This window comes from Pipistrellus hanaki, assembly GCF_964339955.1.
Source record: "Pipistrellus hanaki genome assembly, chromosome: 3".
Taxonomy (NCBI): Eukaryota; Metazoa; Chordata; class Mammalia; order Chiroptera; family Vespertilionidae; genus Pipistrellus; species Pipistrellus hanaki.
Window position 1 is genome coordinate 144,367,493 of NC_140505.1, and position 20,886 is coordinate 144,388,378.

General features: G+C 53.9%; 1 protein-coding gene across 2 annotated transcripts; it reads right to left on the minus strand.

Moving 5' to 3' along the window:
• Positions 1 to 8,092: 8,092 nt before the first annotated feature.
• Positions 8,093 to 11,423, minus strand: PRPH (peripherin; the record flags this gene model as incomplete). 2 transcript variants are annotated; one of them, XM_084879615.1, is made up of 9 exons in its annotated part: positions 8,093 to 8,478; positions 8,710 to 8,789; positions 9,009 to 9,058; positions 9,153 to 9,373; positions 9,462 to 9,587; positions 9,711 to 9,878; positions 10,216 to 10,311; positions 10,473 to 10,533; positions 10,879 to 11,423. In XM_084879615.1, 9 exons carry the CDS (start codon positions 11,421 to 11,423, stop codon positions 8,413 to 8,415), a joined length of 1,413 nt encoding a protein of 470 aa, XP_084735741.1. In that variant the 3' UTR covers positions 8,093 to 8,412. The 2 variants fall into 2 exon arrangements, with proteins under 2 accessions (XP_084735741.1, XP_084735740.1); XM_084879614.1 differs by having other exon boundaries at positions 8,093 to 8,481.
• Positions 11,424 to 20,886: the final 9,463 nt, after the last annotated feature.

Here is a 20,886-nt window from a genome sequence, read left to right on the forward strand (position 1 = left end):
GGAGATTCATTTATGGCCAGTTCTGTGGATGTGGCCTGGTAACTAATTGTTTCCTAGAAATAAGGTTTCAGTATTCCCCTTTTATAACCTTTACTAGTGCAGAAGAAGCCAGCATTTTCCATTCTATAACAGAAATCTTTAAAAGTAGCAAGCAGCCCTAGCTGGTTTGGCTCAGTGAATAAAGCATCAGCCTATGGACTGAAGAGTCCCGATTTTGATTCTGGTCAAGGGCACATGCCCAGATTGTGGGCTCAATCCCCAGGGAAGGGAGGGGTGTGCAGGAGACAGCTGAGCAATGATTTTCTCTTATCATTGTTGTTTCCATCACTCTCTCCCTCTCCCTTCCTCTCTGAAATCAATTATATATATATATATGTTTTTTGTTTGTGTTTTAATTTTTTAAATATATATATACATATATACACACACATATATATGTATATATACACACACACATATATGTATATATATATATATATATATATATATATATATATATATATATATATATATATATATTTAAAGTAGCAAGCATACTAGTCTGGGCAAAGAGTTGCAAGAATTTTGTTGTATGTTGCAAAATGTATAAATTATCTCTTGATTAACTAGACAGATGTTAATCCAGTAACAATAATAACTTATCAATTCTATTTCTTCTCCAGAAAAGGAACTATTGTAACATGGTTTATTCTTTTTTTAAAATATATTTTATTGATTTTTTTTACAGAGAGAAAGGGAAAGGGGCAGAGAGTTAGAAACATCAATGAGAGAGAAACATCGATCCGTCGCCTCCTGCACACTCCCCACCCGGGATGTGCCTGCAACCAAGGTACATGCCCCTGACCGGAATCTAACCCAGGACTTTTCAGTCCGTCGGCCAACGCTCCATCCATTGAGCCAAACCGGTTTTGGCAACATGGTTTATTCTGAAGAGTCCTTTGTAGTTGCAGTCAGAATCAACCCAAGTTTTCCCAGAGTTTATGGCTCATAAGGGGCTTTCTGATTTTCCCTGTCTCCTCTCCAACATCACCTCAGCCCTCTCTCTTCCCTCACTATATTCTGGTGTATGTTTGAATTTATTCAAATGAGCACTTGAAGAGCCTTTCAACCTCAAGACTTATACCCATCTTCTGCTTTGGAGAATTTTTATTAAAGTCTGGTTCATGGGTCCTCTGAGTCAATCTGCTTTTTAATAAGATCCTCACATGATTCTGATACTCGCTGAAGTTTGGGAAGTACTAGTTTATTCTCTCCCACTAAAACTCCTGTGGGACAGATTTAGGATTTTCTGCATCTGTTATCCATACTTTGTCTTTATCCTTTTGTAAATTCTGGAAGAATGCAGCCCTAATTTAGTTTTTACTTTTATTTATTCACTAGTAACCCTGCACACGAATCCGTGCACCAGGAGGTCCCCGCCACCCTCTTGTAGCTCTCTGCCTGCTGCCCTGCCCCCTCCTGTAGCTCTCCACCACCTGCTTGTAGTTTGCTGCCCCACCCTCCTGCAGATCCGTGATCTGGTCAATACACAGTTGGTCATTCTGCCTTAGGGCGAAATGGATAATTAGCATATCCCTCTCTTATTATATAGAATTTTTTTGTTAATCCTCATGGGAGGATATTTTTTCCATTGGTTTTTTAAAGAGTGGAAGAGAAGGAGGGAGGGAGGGAAGGGGAAAAGGAAAGTGAAGAGAGGGAGAGAGAGCCACCCGCTCGTGCTCTGACCTGAGGCAAGGATCAAACCTTCAACCCAGTTACGTGCCCTTGGTCAGGAATCGAACCCAAGACCCTTTGGTGTGCGGGCCAATGCTCTAACCACTTATCCACATGGTCCAGGGACTAATTTTTAATAGGAGCATTTTGGAATTCTTCAAGTCAACTCTGTAATCCTATCTAATAAAGAGAGAATATGCTAATTGACCATCATGCCCTCACAAAGATGGCAGTGTCCACAGCCAATAAGGAGGGAATATGCTAATTGACTGCCACACCCTCAAATATGGCAGCACCCACAGCCACAAGATGGTGGTGCCCAGTCCCCTCAGCCCTGCCAGGGAGGCAGGTGCACGGCATGGTTGGGCCCGCTTCCAGTTGAGTCCAGCTGTTCAGTGTGCCTGCCTCTGGGGTCCTCCAATCCCCTCAGCCCCGCAGCCACCTAGGGCTGGCCTGAGGCACAGGAAAGCCTCAAATGTCGGCTACCCAGCTGCCTAGGGCCGGCCTGAGGTGCAGGCAAGCCTTCGATGGCAACTGCCCAGCCACCCAGGGCTGCCTGAGGCTCAGGCAACCAGGGCTGGCTGAGGCTTGCACTGCCAGCAGTGTCAGCAGCAGAGGTGTGATGGAGGCATTGCCTTCCCCTGATAGCTGGGTCACCTCCTGCCCCTGAGGGCTCCTGGACCATGAGAGGGGGCAGGCCAGGCTGAGGGACCCCCCTGCCTCAGTCTATTATATAAAGAGCCTGTGGTCATCATGTCATCACACTGTAATGACCTATCAGCAGGAGGCTGTGTGTGTGGTGGATGGGGCTGCGTGTGCAGTGGGGGTGGGCAAAGACTTGACTCTGGAAGACTTGACTGGAGATGTGGGTGGGTTTCTGGGTACCACCTTTGAGTCCGCAGGCTGAGGGATGCTCTATCCACTGAGCCAAACCAGAGGGCATGGGCAAGTCTATTTTGAAAAAAATGGCATTAGAAGTTTAAGTTTAAAAAATGTGCCTCTCAGCGAAACCGGTTTGGCTCAGTGGATGATAGGGCATCGGCCTGCAGATTGATGGGCATGTACCTTGGTTGTGGGCACATCCCCAGTAGGGGGTGTGCAAGAGATAGCTGATCTCTGTTTCTCTCTCATCGATGTTTCTAACTCTCTATCTCCCACCCTTCCTCTCTATAAAAAAATCAATAAAATATATTTTAAAAAATTTGACTCTCAAAAGAAATTTCAATCATTGTACTGTTGATATTTGGCTCTGTTGACTAATGAGTTTGCCGACCACTGACCTAGGACAACTGAAGCCATAAGTGAAAAGAAACTATGAGTAAGCAAAAAGCAGAGTGGAGGGTGAGCCCATTCGCTCAGTGTGACAGGAGCAGTAGAAGCAGCAGGACCTGGGCCCGGAGCAGTGCGCTCCGGCTGCTGAGGGCACTTCCTGTCCCCTCTGAGCCTCCGTGAGGCCGACCAGCTGCAGACCAGCTGGCCTCATTCCACCTGCGAGGCCAGGTCACACCGGTGTTTCTAGGCTCCAGTGAAGCAACTGCCGCTCCACCCCAGGCAGCTGCAGTTCTTGTCCCCTTTGCCTTTGTGTGTGACCTCACAATGAACGGCCTGAGGTAGTTGGTTCTGTTCTGTTCTTTGTAACCCCAATAACTGAACTGCCTCTTCCACTCACGGCAAGTGGCCCCTGAAGAACGTTCACGGGCCCAGGACCTGGTGCCCGGCACAGCCTGATCCTCTCCGGGAAGAGGATGGAGTGAACGTGGCCACAGCCTTGCTTTTGCGATGACCTTCTTGTAGATGTCCTGAGAAATACCGCCCTTCCCCAACGAGCAGAGCGCAATGAAATCAATGCGGTGTAAGCTCTCTTAATTACAGGCAAATCCCACCTTGTCTTCCTGAGGTTAGCATCAGATCCTCCTGATTGGAATGGGATTTTGAGTTTTCCTAAAACTCTTCAATCACAGCCAAGTCTGGGGTGATGTCATTTTGTACATGGCTGGGCCCTCTCATGACAACTTGATTCTTTCTACAATAGTTCTCCTCAGCTTTTAAACAGGTTCCAGTCTGGTTGTCTCCTTCCTTCCTTCCTTCCTTCTTTCTTTTTTCTTACCAAAATCTAAGGTAAAAAAAGAATTTTATATGGCAACCCAGTGCACATGTGCATAAATACTTGAAAATGAAAGTTTTGCCACACTAAAAATGTTTCTATTCTTTAAAAATATTTAAAAAATAAATAAATAAATAAATAAATAAATAAAAATATTGATCTTGACACAATAACTGTATAACAGTGCTTCACGACGCACAGTTTGAAAATTATTGGTCAAGTTTCCCTTTTCTCCAAAGTCTCACTTCTCAAACACAGGTCTTTCTTTGCTCTGTTTTTTCTGTTCGCTGTCAAACATTTCGAGGCTAGTCTGTTCCCCATCCCTCATCTCTCACTCACTCTTCATTTGAGCAGGTTTGTCTCTGACCCTCCCCTGGCTGGATCTCACGGAGGTCTCAAACATCTTCCTTGTTGATAAGACCCAAATGTCCCAACTGTCGTCCAGCCTGGCCATCCAGCCTGGGCGTCCAGCCGCTCCTCCCTGAGAGCTGGCTCTGACAGCGGCTTCCTGGGGCCGCGCTCTCCTAACCCTCCTCTACACTCTGCTGCTTCACCCTCAAGATTGTCTTCTGTGCTGCTCTGGGAGCCTCCCAAGGCCCTTCTCTTCCCTCACTTTCTACACTGTTCTCAGGTCATTTCACTTCTTCTCATGTCTCCCATTCACCCCCTTCCTTTTATCCCATGCGTGTCACAGACACAGACTCTGGTATGAAAGTTTGCAAACTTGAAGTTTTGCTCACTTGAAAACATTTGTAACTCTAAAACTTTTGTCTGCTTTTCTGTAGTGACATTTCTCCTCTGGTGTAATAATGGCCACTGAGTCAAAGGGAGAGAAGGCAAGTGGTATAAAGAATATGAGGCCAGCCAAAACCGGTTTGGCTCAGTGGATAGAGAGTCAGCCTGCGGACTGAAGGGTCCCAGGTTAGATTCCAGTCAAGAGCATGTATCTTGGTTTCGGGCACATCCCCAAGAGGAGGTGTGCTAGAGGCAGCTGATCGATGACTCTCTCGCATCGATGTTTCTAATTCTGTCAAACATCTCCCTTCCTCTCTGTAAAAAAATCAATAAAATATATATATTTTTAAAAAAGAATGTGTGTCCACAGCCATAAAAAGTGCTGAAATACTGCCATTTGCGACCACATGGATCTTGAGACTATTATACTAAGTGAAATAAGTTGGACGGAAAATGACAAGAACCACATGATTTTACTCAGATACGGGATATTAAACAAAAAGCAACAAGTGGACAAAAAACAAACCAATTCTTGGACACAGACAACAGTATTTTGTGTTTTTTGTTTTGTTTTGTTTTGACAACAGTATTTTGGATAGCAGAGGGGGAGGGAGTGGAGGGAGAATGAGAGGATAAAGGGGGGGAAATTGTGGTGACGAGAGGAGATTGGACGTTAGGTGGTGAGCACACAACAGGATGAGCAGATGATGTATTATAAAGCGGGAGATCTGAAACTTACAGAATGTTATTAACCAAGGTTACCTCAACAACAACAACAAAATTTAAACAAACAAACAAAATGAAGTGAGAGTGTGACTACGGTATATGTGTGCCTGTGTGTGGAGGGGGACTGATGGAGGTGGAGATCCTGGCGATGTTCACAATGGACACTGGCTGGCTCCTCACATCTATCCCGCACCAACTGCCTTTCCCCTGGCCACTCCATTGCTCCAGGAGTGGACACCCCAACAGCCTTAGCCGGACAAGGAGAAAGGCCTCTTAACTCACACCTGGGAGGTCTCAGTTACAAGGTGCTGGGGCTTCTCTCTTTCCCTCTCTGGCTGTGAAGAGAGAAGCCTCACTCAGCAGCTCCCAGCAGCCCCTTGGGACCCGAGGACAGAGCTCCCCTGAGGCTGAGCAGAACCGTGGACAGAGCCTGGGCCCTTGATGACATCACTGAGCTGCCCAATCAACCATCTCAGTCGGCCTGCCTCTGGCTTCTGTTACATGAGATATTCCTTTGTTCTTTTTTAAAACTGGGGTTATGAGCTACTTGTAGAAGAAAGCATCAAAGCAGAAAGATACTGAAAGACTCAGTCCCTTAAACTATCCCATCACACGGGAACTCCAGGCCTGTGGCTCCAACGGCCTGCCAGGCCTTCCTCTTGGTTGCTCTCACGCTCAGTGAGTCCAACGCTGGCTTTGTTGTCTTGGGCCCCCTCTCCCATTCCCCTGATCTTCCCTGTTTCTGTGAAAGCTTCACCGTCTGCCTGTTTGCTCAAGCCAAGACCTTGGGTCACCTCTGCTATTTCCTCTTCCCTCACCTGCCAGTCTCCCCCTGGGCACTGCAGATTCTACTCCTTGAATATTCCCCAAATCCGTCCACTTCTTTGCCCAACATCATCTTTTGCATGTTTCACTGCAGCAGCCTCTGAACGGGTCCTCCCTCTCCCTCCCATTGGTTTTGCACACTACAGCCAGACTGATTTATCTAAAATGCAGATCTAAATACTTTATCCTCCCGGTTAAATCCTTTTCTTCCCTTTCCTTTAGGATACATTCCGAATGCCTTAACGGGGCGTATCAGATCCTCCATGACCGGTTCTCATTTCATCTTTCCAACCTCAACACCATTCCTCCCTTTCTGTCCTGCGCTCCAGCATTATATTGTAGGAATATTTTTTAATTTCCAAACTTGCTCCCTTATCTCTTGGCTGACATTTCCCTGAAAAGTCCTCCTCTCCCTGCTTCCCCTGAATAACGCCTGTTTGTTCCTCGGTGGGTGCTCCGTGTGATGGCACCTCCGTTGAGAAGCCTAACCTCGAGGCTGTGTGAGGTGCTCATCTTCGTGTTCCTGCAATCCGTCTCCTCCCCGGGCACAGCACTCAGCACCAGGCCGGAGCTGTCTTGTTAGTTGTCTGTCTACCCAACCCCAGACCGGGAGCTTCTTGAGAGGGGACTCGAGCTTGTTTCCTTCACCTCGCCCTGTAACTGAGTGAAGATCGTTTAAAACCCAGAGGTAGATTTTAAATATTTTTAAAAATTTATTTATTGATTTTGAGAGAGAGAGAGAGGAACAACACCAATTTGTTTTGTTTTTATTAACCCTTACCTGAGGATATTTCTCCATTGATTTTTAGAGAAAGTGGAAGGGAGGGAGTGAGAGAGAAACATCAATGTGAGAGAAACACATCGATTGGTTGCCTCCCACATGTGCCCCAACCAGGACTGGGGATCAAGTCTGTAACTGAGGCACACAGCTTTGACCTGAATAGAACCCTGGGACTCTTCAGTCTGTGGGCTGATGCTCTATCCACATGTGTCAAACCCAAGGCCCGCGGGCCAAATCCAGCCCGCCAGGCCTTGCAATGTGGCCTGCACCGCGCTGTCATCACTGCACTCCGCTGTCAGTTTATGACATTGTCAGTTTATGACTGTTCAGTAAACCATTCGGCCCACGATTTAGGCTGGATTTTAGATTTTGGCCCCTTCTCTGATTGAGTTCGACACCCCTACCTGAGACAAACCGGCTAGGGTGAGAAACATTGATTTGTTTTTCCACTTATTTATGCTTGTTCATTGGATTCTAGTATGTGTCCCGACTGGAGATTGAACCACATTGAACCCACAACCTTGGCATATCGGGACGATGCTAACCAACTGAGCTACCCGGCCAGGGCAGAAGTGGACTTTTTCAAGTGGGGGGAGGGGTGGTGGTGGCAGTCTGATTTGCTGGCTGCGTGTTGATCGGTTTAAGGGGATGGCAGGGACAGGCGAGGGGAGAGACTGCTGAGGCAGAGAGTGTGACCCAGGCCAGAGATGATGCTGGCCTGGACTAGAATGGTGGCAGGGCGGATGGGGAGAATCAGACAGGCTTGAATGAATTAAGAAAGAAATTAACAGAATTGCCTGGGGAGGGGAGGCGAAGAAAAGGGTGTAAGATGAGTTGAATTCTAACTTTGGCAATAGAAGGTCTAGTGATGCCTTCTTCTAAGGCGGGGAATCCAGAAGGAAGAACATGATTGCAGATGGTAGAGCAGGAGATGAGCTCAGTTTGGGACATGTCGAATTTGTGGGCCCGTGGGACACCCAGAGGCAACTGGGCATTCAGGGCTGCAGAGGGGAACAGAAGTTGGAGGGAATGGACAGAGAGGAAGGAGAAAAGCCAGAAAGGCAGACAGGAGTCATCTAGCCTCCTAGTGGGATGCACAGACAGTGGGAAGCAGAAGAGAAAGGGCTGGAGACAAGGAGAGAATGCTGCTGAGCCTCCTCCTCACAGGCACCCCCACTCCCACGGACACAAAGGCACGACAGAGGTTTCTGTGACAGCAGTTTTATTTGATTCATAAGTTAAACTCAGACCCTGGCCCACGCCCTGATCGTGGGGTTGTGGCAGAAGTAGACGTGGGAATCATTGGCCTCTTCCCAAGGTCAGAAAAGGGGAATGTATGGGTCAGGGCAGGGAGAGGCTCAGCTACGCGGCCTGGGTAGGGTTTGGCTAGAGGCCAGGGAAGGGGCAGGGGCAACGGGTACACCCCCTCCATGCATGCAGATGGAGAGGAGACTAATTCAGGGCTGGCCTTAAGGTATGGGCTCTGAGTAGGCCGAGGGCAGGGCCAGGGAGTTCTGCACCAGGGGGGTCAGTAGCTGTGAGTAGAGGACTTGTCCAGCTCGCTGCGCTGCTCCTTGTGGGACTCTGTCACCACCTGCTGGGGGCAAGGCATGGGAAGGGCACAAACCATTCAGCACCACCCTCCTCCCAGCTCCGTTGGGATCTGGCGTCTCCTCTCCGGCATAAAATGCTGAGGCTCCAATCTACGCGTCTACCTTCTCTGCCTCCCTCCCACCCCCAGAACCACGAACCCACGGTATCCTAAGGTCAGCTGCAGCCAAGCCTGGGAAACGATGGGGTCCCGGTCCCAAGGGCCCCATCTCACCTCCCCATTCCGGGTCTCAATGGTCTTGATCAGAACCATCTTCCGGCTGTGGCTGTCCTGCGGGGGCTCCACCTCGGGCGCTGGGAAAAGCAGGGGAGGGGGGCAGAGGCCTGGCGATTACCTTCCTTTGCCCTCACACGGACGGTGAGGGGAGGGGCAGGACTTAACCAGAAGGACAGAGTAGACCGGGATTCCATGGCTCACAGGGAGACACCACCCCTGGGCAGAGCCATAGCAAGAGTCAGGGCAGCAGAGGACAAGGGGGCAGACCGGTGGGAGGCCAGCTGGGGGGGACTCACCGGTCGTCCTTATGTTAAAGGACGAAAAGGAATGGACGGGCACGGAGATCCTGGGGGCGAAGCCAGCGGTCAGCTCCTCCGCCCAGCCCTGAACCCACACACCCCTTCCCGGACCACACCCGCCCCCCGGCAGCCCCGCCCCACCGGCTCTCCTCGCCCTCCAGCAGCTTCCGGTAGGTGGCGATCTCGATGTCCAGGGCCATCTTGACGTTGAGGAGCTCCTGGTACTCGCGCAGGTGCCGCGCCATCTCCTCCTTGAGCTGCCTCAGCTCCTCCTCGAGGCGCGCGTTGCCCGCCTGGTAGCCGCCGGCCTCCAGGGCGAACTGCTCCTCCAGCTCCCGCAGCTGCCGCAGCAGCGCCTCGTTCTGGGGGGGAGGGGGGGGGGGCGGGTCAGAGAGGGGACCCCTGCACTGTCCCCCCTTCCCCCCCTGCCGGCGGCAGCCGGGAGCTCACCGTGCCGCGCAGCCCGTCCACCTCGCACGTCAGGCTCTGGATCTGACGTCGCGACTCATTCATCTCCTGCTTGGCCTGGCGCAGCGCCTCGTGGTTCCGGTTGGCGGCGTCCGACAGGTCCGCGTACTGCGGGGGGCGGGCAGCCCGGTGTGGGCCCGCAGGGCGCGCCGCCGCCCAAGCGTCCCCCCCCTCCCGTCTGGGTCCTCCCCTCCCCTCTGGGGTCCTCCCCAGCCCCCGGGGCTCGCCCACCTTGGACTTGTACCACTCCTCCGCCTCCTGCATGTTCTTGGCGGCGATGCTCTCGTACTGCGCGCGGATGTCCCTCAGCGCCGCCGTGAGCTCGGGCTTCACGGTCGCCTCCACTTCCACCTGCTGCACCTGCTGGCTCTCCATGTTCACCTGCATGTCCCGCAGCTCCTGCCGCCCGGGGACGGCGAGACGTCGAGTGCACCGCGCGGATCCCCCGCGGACCCGTGGAGGTGGCGCACAGGAAAGAGTGACAAACACTTGAGTGAACACAAGGGGGCGCTAGGGAGTGCGGCTCCCCGGGAGGCCGTTCGCCACCAGGTGGCGCGTGGGCGGGAGACAAGCCACCTGTGGGAGGTGGCGGGGCTGTGTCCACAGAACCTCACTTCGCTTCCCCAGGCCTGTTCCTCCGCTGCACCTGCCAGTCTCCTCCGGGGCTTGCCTCCTGGCTCCAAAGAGACCCCTCCCAACCTCCGGAGCCTCCCCCCTGATTCCCGGGCTCACCCACCTCCTCATGCAGCTTCTTGAGGAACTCAATCTCATCCATCAGAGACTCAATCTTGCGCTCTAGCTCCAGGCGGGCCAGGGTGGCATCGTCCACGTCCTTCAGGGGGTACAGTGGGGGTTCAGGAGAGGGACTGCTCAGCACGAGGACGAGCATCTGAAGGCTTCTGATGGCCTCCCCGCACCCACAGATGCTGCCCTGGACACACAGGCTCGGGGTAGAGGCAGGGGGACAGAAATCCACGCGGGGCCCGGGCTCACCTTGCGGAAGAGCACGAGGTTGTGCTCAGCGGCCTCCCGCTTGTGCGTTTCGTCCTCCAGCCTGGCGGGAAGAGTGGGCAGAGGCTGAGCTGCAGGGTCACCATCCTCCCGCACTCCTCCCTCACCCAGGACTGCCCAGGACTCCCAAGGGGGGTCTCCAGGCTGCCTGATGGGCGCGCCCCATTTTCCGTCTAATGGGCTGGAGCTGGGCGGAGGCCGCTTTAGACACGAAGAGACACAGCACGTTCCCTCCCCAGAGACTCAGCCCAGTGGCAGAGGGAGGGCAGGATGCTGCCAGCACGCGCCCTCCCGGGTTGAGCCTGGAAGCACCTCCCGGGGGTGGGGGGGTGGAGAGAAAGAAAGGGGGGGCAGCCTCCCCGAGGTCGCGGCCGCCCTGCCCCCTGACCTCTGCCTGAGCGCCGCCAGGTCCTCCGCCAGCCCGTCGCGCTCCACCTGCACCCGGTCGCGCTCGCGGCCCAGCAGCTCCAGCTCGCGGCGCAGCTCGCGCAGCTCCTGCTGGCACAGCTGGTCGGCGCGCGCCGGCTCCTGGCCGCGGGCCTGGCTCAGCTCGCCGCGCAGAGCGGCGTTCTGCTGCTCCAGGAAGCGCACCTTCTCGATGAAGTTGGCGAAGCGGTCGTTGAGCTCCTGCAGCTCCTGCTTCTCGTTGCTGCGCGTGGCCAGGAACTCCTGGTTGAGGGCCTCGGCCAGCGAGAAGTCGAGGCGCTCCGAGGGCAGGCGCAGCAGGGCGCCCGCGCCGGAGCGGGGCGCGCGGAAGCTGCCCAGGCGCCCGGAGGAGCCGGAGGACGCGGAGCCCAGCAGGCGGCTGCCCGAGAAGCGGGAGCCGGACGAGTAGGAGAAGGCCCCGGGGGACAGGGAGGGCGGCGGCCCGAAGGTGCGGCGGTAGGAGGTGGAGCTGATGCTGCTGGCCCGCAGGCCCGACGAGTGGCTCATGGCGACCGAGGACCGAGGACGGACGGGCAGTGTCCGCGCGCAGGGCCGGTCCCGGGGCCGCAGACCCGGCGGGGCGGCTTTATAGTCCCGCAGGCGCTGCGGGGGCCCGGGCGGCTCCTCCCACTGGCCTGACCGTGCGGCTAAGTGGGGAGGGGGGCGCCCCACCCTGCAGCGGCGGCAGCGCCCGCCCTCCTCCTCCCTGGCCGCTGGCGCCCGGCCCGCTCGGTTCCCCCTGTTGCTGGTAGCGAAGCGAGCGGGGATGGCGCCTGCAGGCCCCGGGCAGGCGGGGTTGGAGGTCAGCGCTTTTCCGCAAGCATCCGGAGCTGGAGGATAGGATGGGAGGGCGGGTTTGGGCCGGGGTCCCTGCCTGAAGGACCTGGTAGAAACTGGGGGGTAGCAGGAGGACTGAGGGAGGGGTTCTGGCCCAGGACGGAGGAGGTGGCTCAGGGAGATGGGGAGCCGGTCTGGCTTAGGCCCCAGAGCCCGAGTCTCCACTTTCCCCTGAAGGCTGCGCTCTGCCTTCACCTGCTGTCAGTTACCTCCTTTGTCACCACCCCCAGCGAGGTTTGGGGAACAGGAGGGGGGACGGGGCTCAGGGGCTGGGGAAGGCCGCCTGCCTCTCTGTAATCCCCAGGGCCCGGTGCGGGCTGCTGCCTGGCGCCAGCGCTGCGGCTAATGCACTGGCCACTTCTCCTCCCTCCCCCTCCCCGGACACTCGGCCAGGGCCTGCCTGCTTGCGTCTCAGTTTGAGGACACAGCTCCCAAACCGGGCCCATCCAGGCCCTGGCAGGGTGGGCACATCAGGGGGTGCTGAGGGTGACTGGGCCAGCTCTGAGACCCGCCGGGCAGGATCCGTGTCCTGCCAGAAGCTGCGCTGACTGAGCCGGAGCACACTGTCTGGCTTTGCTGGATGCTCCCTTCCCCCAACCAACTGCTGCGCAGTCATGGCCTTACGGGAACCAGGCCGATTCCTGAGGTAGGAAGGGGAGGGGGCTGAGGGTGGCGGCTGCTGCCAAGCCTGAGAGATGGATGGACTGACAGGAACCGGTTTCCAGTATGAGGGAGGTGCGGGTACCCAAGGATGGGTGGGGCTGGATGGGGGAAGAGATGGGGAAAGAGAAGGTGCCCATCCCCAGCGGTTCAGGGACTGAAAGCGGAGAAAGGAGGCCACAGAGCAGACGCACAAGCCTGTGCACACAGGCAGACCATGTGTATGGTAGCACTGCATACCTATGTGCACACACACCACACACACCTCCCCCCTTCCTCCCCCCGCCCCCTGGAGTTAGCTGGAGGGCTGAGGTCCGGCCTTTGCATGTCAAATGGCTTCCAGTCGCAGGCACAGGCTGCGGGGAGTGGACAGGGGCAGCTCGCAGGGTCTGCAGGAGCCGGGATGCTGAGACCTTCGGCGTTTGCCAGGAGCCAGGGGGCTGCTGCCGCGGGGACTCCAGGCCTCTCCGGGAGGGACAGGTCTGCCTGGGGTTGGCCCTGAGGACAAGAGCTGGGCATCTGGGAGGCGGGTTTGGGGCTCCGGGTGGGCTGTCTGGCTGAGGCGGTGAGGAGGCCAGCTCCCTCAGCACTGCAGGGCAGAGCAGCCTCCCCGCTTTGTGTCTGTCCTCTGAGGAGGGCCAACGCCCAGGCGCAGGCTCCCGTCCCCACCGCCTCTCTCTCCGGCCCCTCCTTCCTTCCGGGCCATTAGTCTCTCCCCGCACAGCTGCCAGGCCCTTCTCCTTGATGGGTCTGTTCTGGTTGCCGGGGGAATGGGAGAGGGAGGGTGGGAGGGAGGGAATAGGCATGCCAGGACCTGTCCCCTGGGACCCCAGCAGTGGGGAGGGCGCGGGTCCTGCCTGGCGGGCAGTAAGGGTCTTGGTAGATGTGAGGAGGGGCTGGGGAAACCTTGGCTCTTTCTGCCACAGCCCTAGGCTCTGGTCCCAGCTGCTACTGGCCAGGAGCCCCATCTACTGCAGCCTAGACCCTGCCCTGGCCCTGCTTGCCGTCCTCAGGATGCAAACTGGTAGTCTGAGCTGGTGCTGCCTGCAGAGGGGCAGGCAAGGCCTGGGAGGGCCAGCTCAGGCCCTGTCTTCATTGGGAGCTGCTGGTAGACCTCTGCCTTGAGAGTAAAGGCCGCTTGGGCTGGGACCAGGGAGTCCCCTTGGGGTTCCCATCCCCTCCTCTGCTTGAGCTCCCAGCTCACAACCCAGATGCCTTGGAGTGAGCGGCCAGGGCCTCCTCAGCAGGGCTGAGGGAGCGGGAGAGAGAAGACCAGGGCCTCGGTGAGGAAGGGCCAACTGACAAACAGAAGAGACTCATCCCACTTACTCAGAAAGAGCCAGGCCCGGAGATCTTGGGGCGGAAAGAAAGGCAGGAGGAAGGGGCACAGGTAAAACTCAGGGCTCTGCCATCCAGTTGCCCAGCTTCCCATCTGACTCAATACTTTCTTTTGTATGAATTTAGTTTGATACTATGCTCTCCCATGTCCTTCAGTAAAATGGGGATAATTGTAGTTTCCACCTCATGGTGTGTTTGGAGGACTAAATGAATACGTAAAATGTCCAGATAATACATAATAGCTGAAAATGTAAGCCTGGCCACGGCGGCTCAGTGGTTGAGCGTTGACCTATACATACTTCAGGAGGGCATGGCTTGGTTCTGGTCAGGGCACATGCCCAGGTTGGGGGCTCAATCCCCAGTAGGGGCATGCAGGAGGCAGCTGTTTATATATATATATATATATATATATATATATATATATATATATATACACATATATATTTCAGAGAAGAAGGGAGAGGAAGAAAGATAGTAACATCATTGATGAGGGAATCATGATTGGCTGCCTTCTGCATATCGGACTGAGCCTGCAATGCAGGCATGTGTCCTTGACCGGAATCCAACCTGGGACCCTTGGGTCTGCAGGCCGACGCTCTATCCACTCAGCCAAACCAGCTAGGGCTGTTGATGTTTTATCTCTCTCTCCCACTCCTTTCCTCTCTGAAATCAGTAAAAAAAAAAAATATATATATATATATATATATATATATATATATTAATATTTTTAAATGTAAGCTATTTTTATCATTATTAATATTAATATTATTGATCTCCCGAGTGATATTGTCAGCCCTTTAATGCAGTGAGGATCTGGACTTCTTTTAAATTATCCCCACTGGCCCAACCAGAGAGGTTCCGTTGGTTGAGCATCATCCTGAACACTGAACGGTTGCCAGTTTGAGTTCCAATCAGGGCACATAGGGAAGGCAACTGATTGCTATTTCTCTCTCTCTCTAAGCATGTCCTCAGAGGTGGGTTTTTTGTTTGTTTGTTTGTTTGTTTGAAGTATCCCCCCTAGTGGCTGCAAGCAGTGCCAGGCCCAGGGTCGAAGGAGCCACGAATTTGTGGCTGATGGAGAGCGGGAAAGGCCCACGTCCTCTGCGCTGGCAGACAGCTCACTGCCACAGACGGGGCGCTGAGATCGAATAAGGTTGCCTGGGTTCGATCAAGGCTCCTCGATTTAATCAGCTGAGTGCTGTGGGGGTAGGTGAGTGATTTAACCTCAGTTCACCCCACTGTCTTCATCCACAAGTGGGACGATCGCACCTCCCCCGGAGTGCTGGAGGCTGGAATGAATTAATATGCGAAGCACTTAGCGCTTGGCACCCAGGACACGCCGTGTAAGGATTAGCCAGCGTGATTCTTTCCCGTCTCCCTTCTGCCACCGTGGCTGCTTTGGTGAAGGCTTGGAGAAAAATGACAGTTGGACGCATTCAGAAATTTGCTTGGAAGGTGAGAGACAAAGTTTACATCACGGGCAAGAGTACGAGCGGATGATGGTGGGCCATGGACCGGAAGCTGGGTGTGGAGGGGAGTGTGGGAGACGGGAAGCTGGACTCCCAGACAGGCCACAGAGCAGTCACAGTACGGAGAAATGGGCAGAGGCACCCCGAGGCGGGCGGTGTGAGTCTGTGTTTCCGGAGCTGGGTACTGACGATGAGAAGATTCCCAGGCATTCCTGAGGGGGGTTGGAGGAAAAGGTCAGGGAGAAACGAGCAGGACCCCAGCCTGGGCACTGCCTAGCTGTATGACCCTGGGCACGTTACCTGTCTGCTCTGAGCTTCCGTCTTTTCATCCGTGTAACGGCAGGGCGACCCCTTCCCCCAGGGTTGCCGTGAGCTCTAGATGAGCTGTTGTACATAAACCATTAGTGGGTGCTCAGCACTGTTGCTTGTCTTCTTCCTCTCCCGTGTGACAGAGAGGAAACAGACACAGAGGGGCAGAGACACAGCGGTAAGCACTTGTAACTAAGTGTCAGTGGGGTCTCCCTGCCCCGTGAGGTCTAGGATGGGCCCTGCCTCCATCCCCCAGGCGAGGGAAAGGAGTGTGCTCCCTAAGTGTGCTCTCTTTGCCTTTCTAGCGCTTCCTCTTCGCATCCTTCGCTCCCATCCCTGATGCTCCTGAGTTGGCTGACGTTACTGCTCTCTCCACAGCGTCCGAAATGTGGAACTCCGCCCCATTCCTTGGTCCTGTGACCCCTTCCCCATCACAGGGAGGACCCGAAGCTCAGCGGGACGAAGTCGCGGTCTGAGGCTGCACCAACGGCGGCTGCCTCTCCGGGGGCTCGTCCTGGCGGGTCCGGCCCTGCGGAGCCTGTGCCCTGGGCCTGTGGGCGCAGGACGAGCTCCAGGCAGGGCCAGCGCCATTCCGGACGGGCTCGCCCAGGCCGGTCCAGCTGGGTCCCCCCGGCAGAGCGGCTCCACCAGAGTAGAATTCTCTCCCCATTGTCTCCATCTTGGGGTTCCCCTCCCAGTTAAGGAGCACTCTGGGTATCTTTTCTGTCTCTCTGTATTTTATGTAATGGCCAACATGTTACATCTGTTACCACTTTTTAAAAAAACATATTTTAAAAAAAATCTATTTTATTGATTTTTCACAGAGAGGAAGAGAGAGGGATAGAGAGCTAGAAACATCGATGAGAATCATCAATCAGCTGCCTCTTGCACACCTCCCACTGGGGATGTGCCCGCAACCAAGGCACATGCCCTTGCCCGGAATCGAACCCGGGACCTTTCAGTCCGCAGGCCGATGCTCTATCCACTGAGCCAAACCGGTTCTGGCTAAAAAACATATTTTTTTTACAGAGAGGAAGAGAGAGGGATAGAGAGTTTGAAACATCCATGAGAGAGAATCATTGATCAGCTGCCTCCTGCACACCCCCTACTTGGGATGTGCCCACAACCAACGTACATGCCCTTGACCGGAATCGAACCCGGGACCTTTCAGTCCACAAGCCGACACTCTATCCACTGAGCCAAACCGGTTTCAGCTATTCCCACTTTTAATCTTCACAACAACTCTACACGTAGGTGCTATTACTGTTCCCATTTTAAAGTTAAGGAAACAGAGGCACTTAGAGGTTCAACAACTTGTCTCTGCTCTGCCTTCACACTCCTCCTCCTTCTTTATAAAGACACTTGTCTTTGGGTTTGGGGACCCAGGTAATCCAGGATGATCTCAAGGTCATTAACACCTTACCAAGTCCCTGGTAACACATCTTACCAGGTCACACAGCTAGTAAACTAGTAATCTGTTTGTATGTCTGACTTTTCCCTCCCTGACAATATGAACTTTGTTTTTGTTAATCCTCATCCAAGGATTATTATTCCCAATGATTTCCAGGGAGAGTGGAGGGAAGGGAGGAGGAGGGGGAGAAAGAGAGAGAAACATTGATATGAGAGATACATATTGATTGGTGGTCTCCCTCATGCCCCAACCGGGATCCAGGTATGTACATGTGCCATCGACTGGCCAAAGCTCTGACCACTGCGCCACCAGCCAGGCCCGTCAGTATAATCTCTGAGGGCAGTAATCACGTCTTATTCGCCTTTCCATCAGATAAATGTTGATTAAACTGAAGGGTAACCCTGAGGCACCTGAAAAAAATCTTTCCTCTGCTGATCAATCTGGGAAATAAAGAGAGATGTGTTGCTGCCACCTTGTGGCCACAAGCCAGAATGACATGTCTGCCGTCTGAATGCATCCAGAGGCTTGTATTTAAGACTCAAAGCAAAAGGAACATTGGGATTTGGAGGAGGCTTCAAAAGGATGACCTCCTTTTCACAAGCGAGGAGGATTAACCAAGGGCGCGTGAAATGGAATAGCAGCACTGGTGTTAGGCTGTCAGAGCCCTGCTTTCATTCTTCCTGTGGGCTCCAGGAGCCTCCTCTGTCCCCTCCCCACATCCAGAAGCCAAAAGCCGGGAAAGGAGAGCAGATTCTGTCCTCACCTCCCCTGGCCTGTGCTCTGTCCCAATCCCCAGTCCTGCCGTCATCGTCAGATCGCATCTCCATCTGCCTGACCTTCAACCAGAGCCCTTGGCTGCAGCTATGGCCTCAGAATGCTAAGTGCAACTTCCTTCTCATGTAGGCGGGTGTGTGTGTGTGTGTGTGTGTGTGACATGTTTGACTCAGAATCACCTGGGGCCGAAACTGGTTTGGCTCAGTGGATAAAGCGTCGGCCTGTGGACTGAAAAGTCCCGGGTTCGATTCCGGGCAAGGGCATGTACCTTGGTTGCGGGCACATCCCCAGTAGGGGGTGTGCAAGAGGCAGCTGATTGATGATTCTCTCTCATCGATGTTTCTAACTCTCTATATCTCTCTCTCTCTTCCTCTCTGTGAAAAATCAATAAAATATATTAAAAAAGAAAAAAGAAAAGAATCACCTGGGGCCTGGAGAAAGCAGCCCCCCACTACGATCTTCTGAATCCCTAGAGTCCGCATTTTAACAAACGTCCTACGTAATTTTTAATGCACATGAAAATTTGAGCCTGCCTGGATTAAAGTTTATTTTCTTTAAATTGTCCATCTTTCCCCCCATTTACTTTTGATTTTAAAACCCAGAGAAAAGTTGAAATGATGCTGCTATGAACACCAATTGCACCTTCTCCTGGATTTGTCAATTATCAATATTTTGCTACAATTTGTTTGAAAGTTTCAGGCATCATGATATTTCACCCCTAAATACTTCAGCATGCAGCTCTTGAGAACGGGGATGGCACTATTTTCCTAGCTAACCCATAACGGTACTACTGACCCACGAGTTAACCCAGTATACAGTCCATATTTAAACTCCCCAATTGTCCCAATAATGTCCTTCATTGCCCCCGACCCCCATCCAGATTCAAAGATCAAGCATTGTGCCTGGTTGTCACCGAGGCAGAGGACAGAGCCAAAACGTGGGGTGAGCTTGGCACGAGTGAGGAACTGGAGAAGGTCGGTGAGCTGCAGTGAGGTGGGGGGGCCGAGGGAGGGAAAGGTGAGGTTAGAGGAGTGAGAAGGAGTCAAAGCACGCAGGACTGTGTAAATCAAAGAGTTTATAGCTTATCTTAAATTAGAAGCTTTTAAGCAGAGGACTGACTTGGTCTGATTTATGACTTTAAAAGGTTAGTGTGAAGACAGTTTCAGATTTGGGACATTCTATACGACAAAGATTCCTAGTCTCTTTGAGAAGTCTGTCGTTTTCTTTTTTAAAAAAATGGTGGATATGTGTTTCCTAAGGATGTCATAAGGAATCACCACAAACTTGGTGCCTTATCAAAACAGCAGAAGTTTATTCTCTCACAGTCTGGAGGCTGGACGTCCAGAGTCAGGGTGCTGGTGGGGCTGTGCTCCCAACGGCTCTGGCTCTGGCTCCGGCTCCGGCTCTGGCTCCGGGGAGGAGCCTTTGCAGCTGCTGGTGCTCCCACAGCCCTCGGCTTGTGGCTGCATCTCTCGCCTCTGCTTCTGCCTTCACACTCCTCCTCCTCCTTTATAAAGACACTTGTCTTTGGGTTTGGGGACCCAGGTAATCCAGGATGATCTCAAGGTCCTTAACACATCTTACCAAGTCCCCTTTTTCCACATGAAGTCACCTTCACAGGTTCTGGGATATGGACATGTCTTTTTGGGGGGACCCACTACAGTTGGGGGACTGATCTAGACAAAAGAGAGACTAAGAGATATAACAACCAAATGCAATGCTTAAATCTAGATTGGATTCTGGATGCAAAGAAATGTTGCTATTACATGCTGTGGAGTGACTTACCCCTGTTTTTAGGTGTGAGGATGGGAATGGTTGTGTGAGGGATGCTCTGTGCTTAGGGGGTGTCTGCAGGAGGTGCAGGGGCGAAGAGGCAGCTGTCTGACCCCTTTCTGGTCGGTCAGTCCCATTGTCTTCCCCATCACGTGGTGCAAGGCAGTGGCTCTGGCTGCGGGGTGAGTGAGACCGAGGGGCGTTGCCGAGTGAGTGACATCACTTATCAGAACAGAACCCGGGGTTCTCACCCTGGTCCCCGCGTGATTCTGTAGGGCTCACAAGAGACTGTGCCTGCTGAGGGTTTCTCTTCACCTTCTGGCATAAGATGTGCAAGAAACCTCACCCCCCATCACCACCACCACCACCACCACCACCACCACCACCCCCACCCCCGTCTCCTCTCCCACCTCACTGGTCCCAGGCGAGGGCCAGTCACCCACTGGGCCTTGCTTCTCTTTGGTTAAAAAAAAAAGGGGCTTCGATTAAATCACCTCCGATGCTCTTCCCAGGCGGACGGCTGAGCGGGGGCGTGGGTAGTAAAAAGCATTTGTCACAGCCTGTGATGGGTCTGAGGGCCCCGGCCCAGGAGCGCTCAGCTCCTCTTGCACAAGGAGCTGCCCCAAGAGCCTCCGGGGGAAAGAGGCGGTCCCTCTTCGGAAAGGGGAGGCCAGGGCTGGGGCGGGAGGCAGCCTGTGCTGGGATGCTGGGGGCTGAAGCATCCACGTGGTCTCACCCCCGCTCCCGAAGGGTCCGTGCTCAGGGGAGACCACCGTCAGGGAGTCCCAGGAGGGCAGCAGTTTCCTCCCACCTCCAGGTACCAGGATTGCCCAGGGGAGAGACAGACTTTATTGATTGATTGATTGATTGATTGATTGATTTCAGAGAGGAAGAGAGAGGAAGAGAGAGAGAAATGTCAATGATGAGAAACATCCATCAGCTGCCTCCTACAAGCAGTCACGTGCCCTGTTTGGAATCAAACTGTGACTTCCTGGTTCATGGGCCAACACCCAACCACTGAGCCACCCCGGCCAGGCGAGAGAGGCAGACGTTGTGCTGGCCCACATGGCAGACTTCCTCCCTCCCTCCTTCTACACATCCGCCACAAGCCCTCGGCCCGGAACCCCGGCAGGTTACAGCGGGTGGGGAGCTCGGGGGTCCCCCAGGCACGCTCCCTCGTTTTCCTGATGAAGCTGCTGAGGTGGGAGGTATCCTCACATTCAGGGGCTGTGAGAAACAGGGCCCCGGCCACAGTCCCTGTGAGAGGAACCTGGTCCGCCTCCCTGTCCAGGCCGGGGCCTGAGCAAGAGGAAACAGGATAGGGACCCCTGACTGGGGGCCGCCATCAGGAGGCCCTTCCTGCTGTCATGACCCTCCATCTCATCCCGTCTCTGCAGCG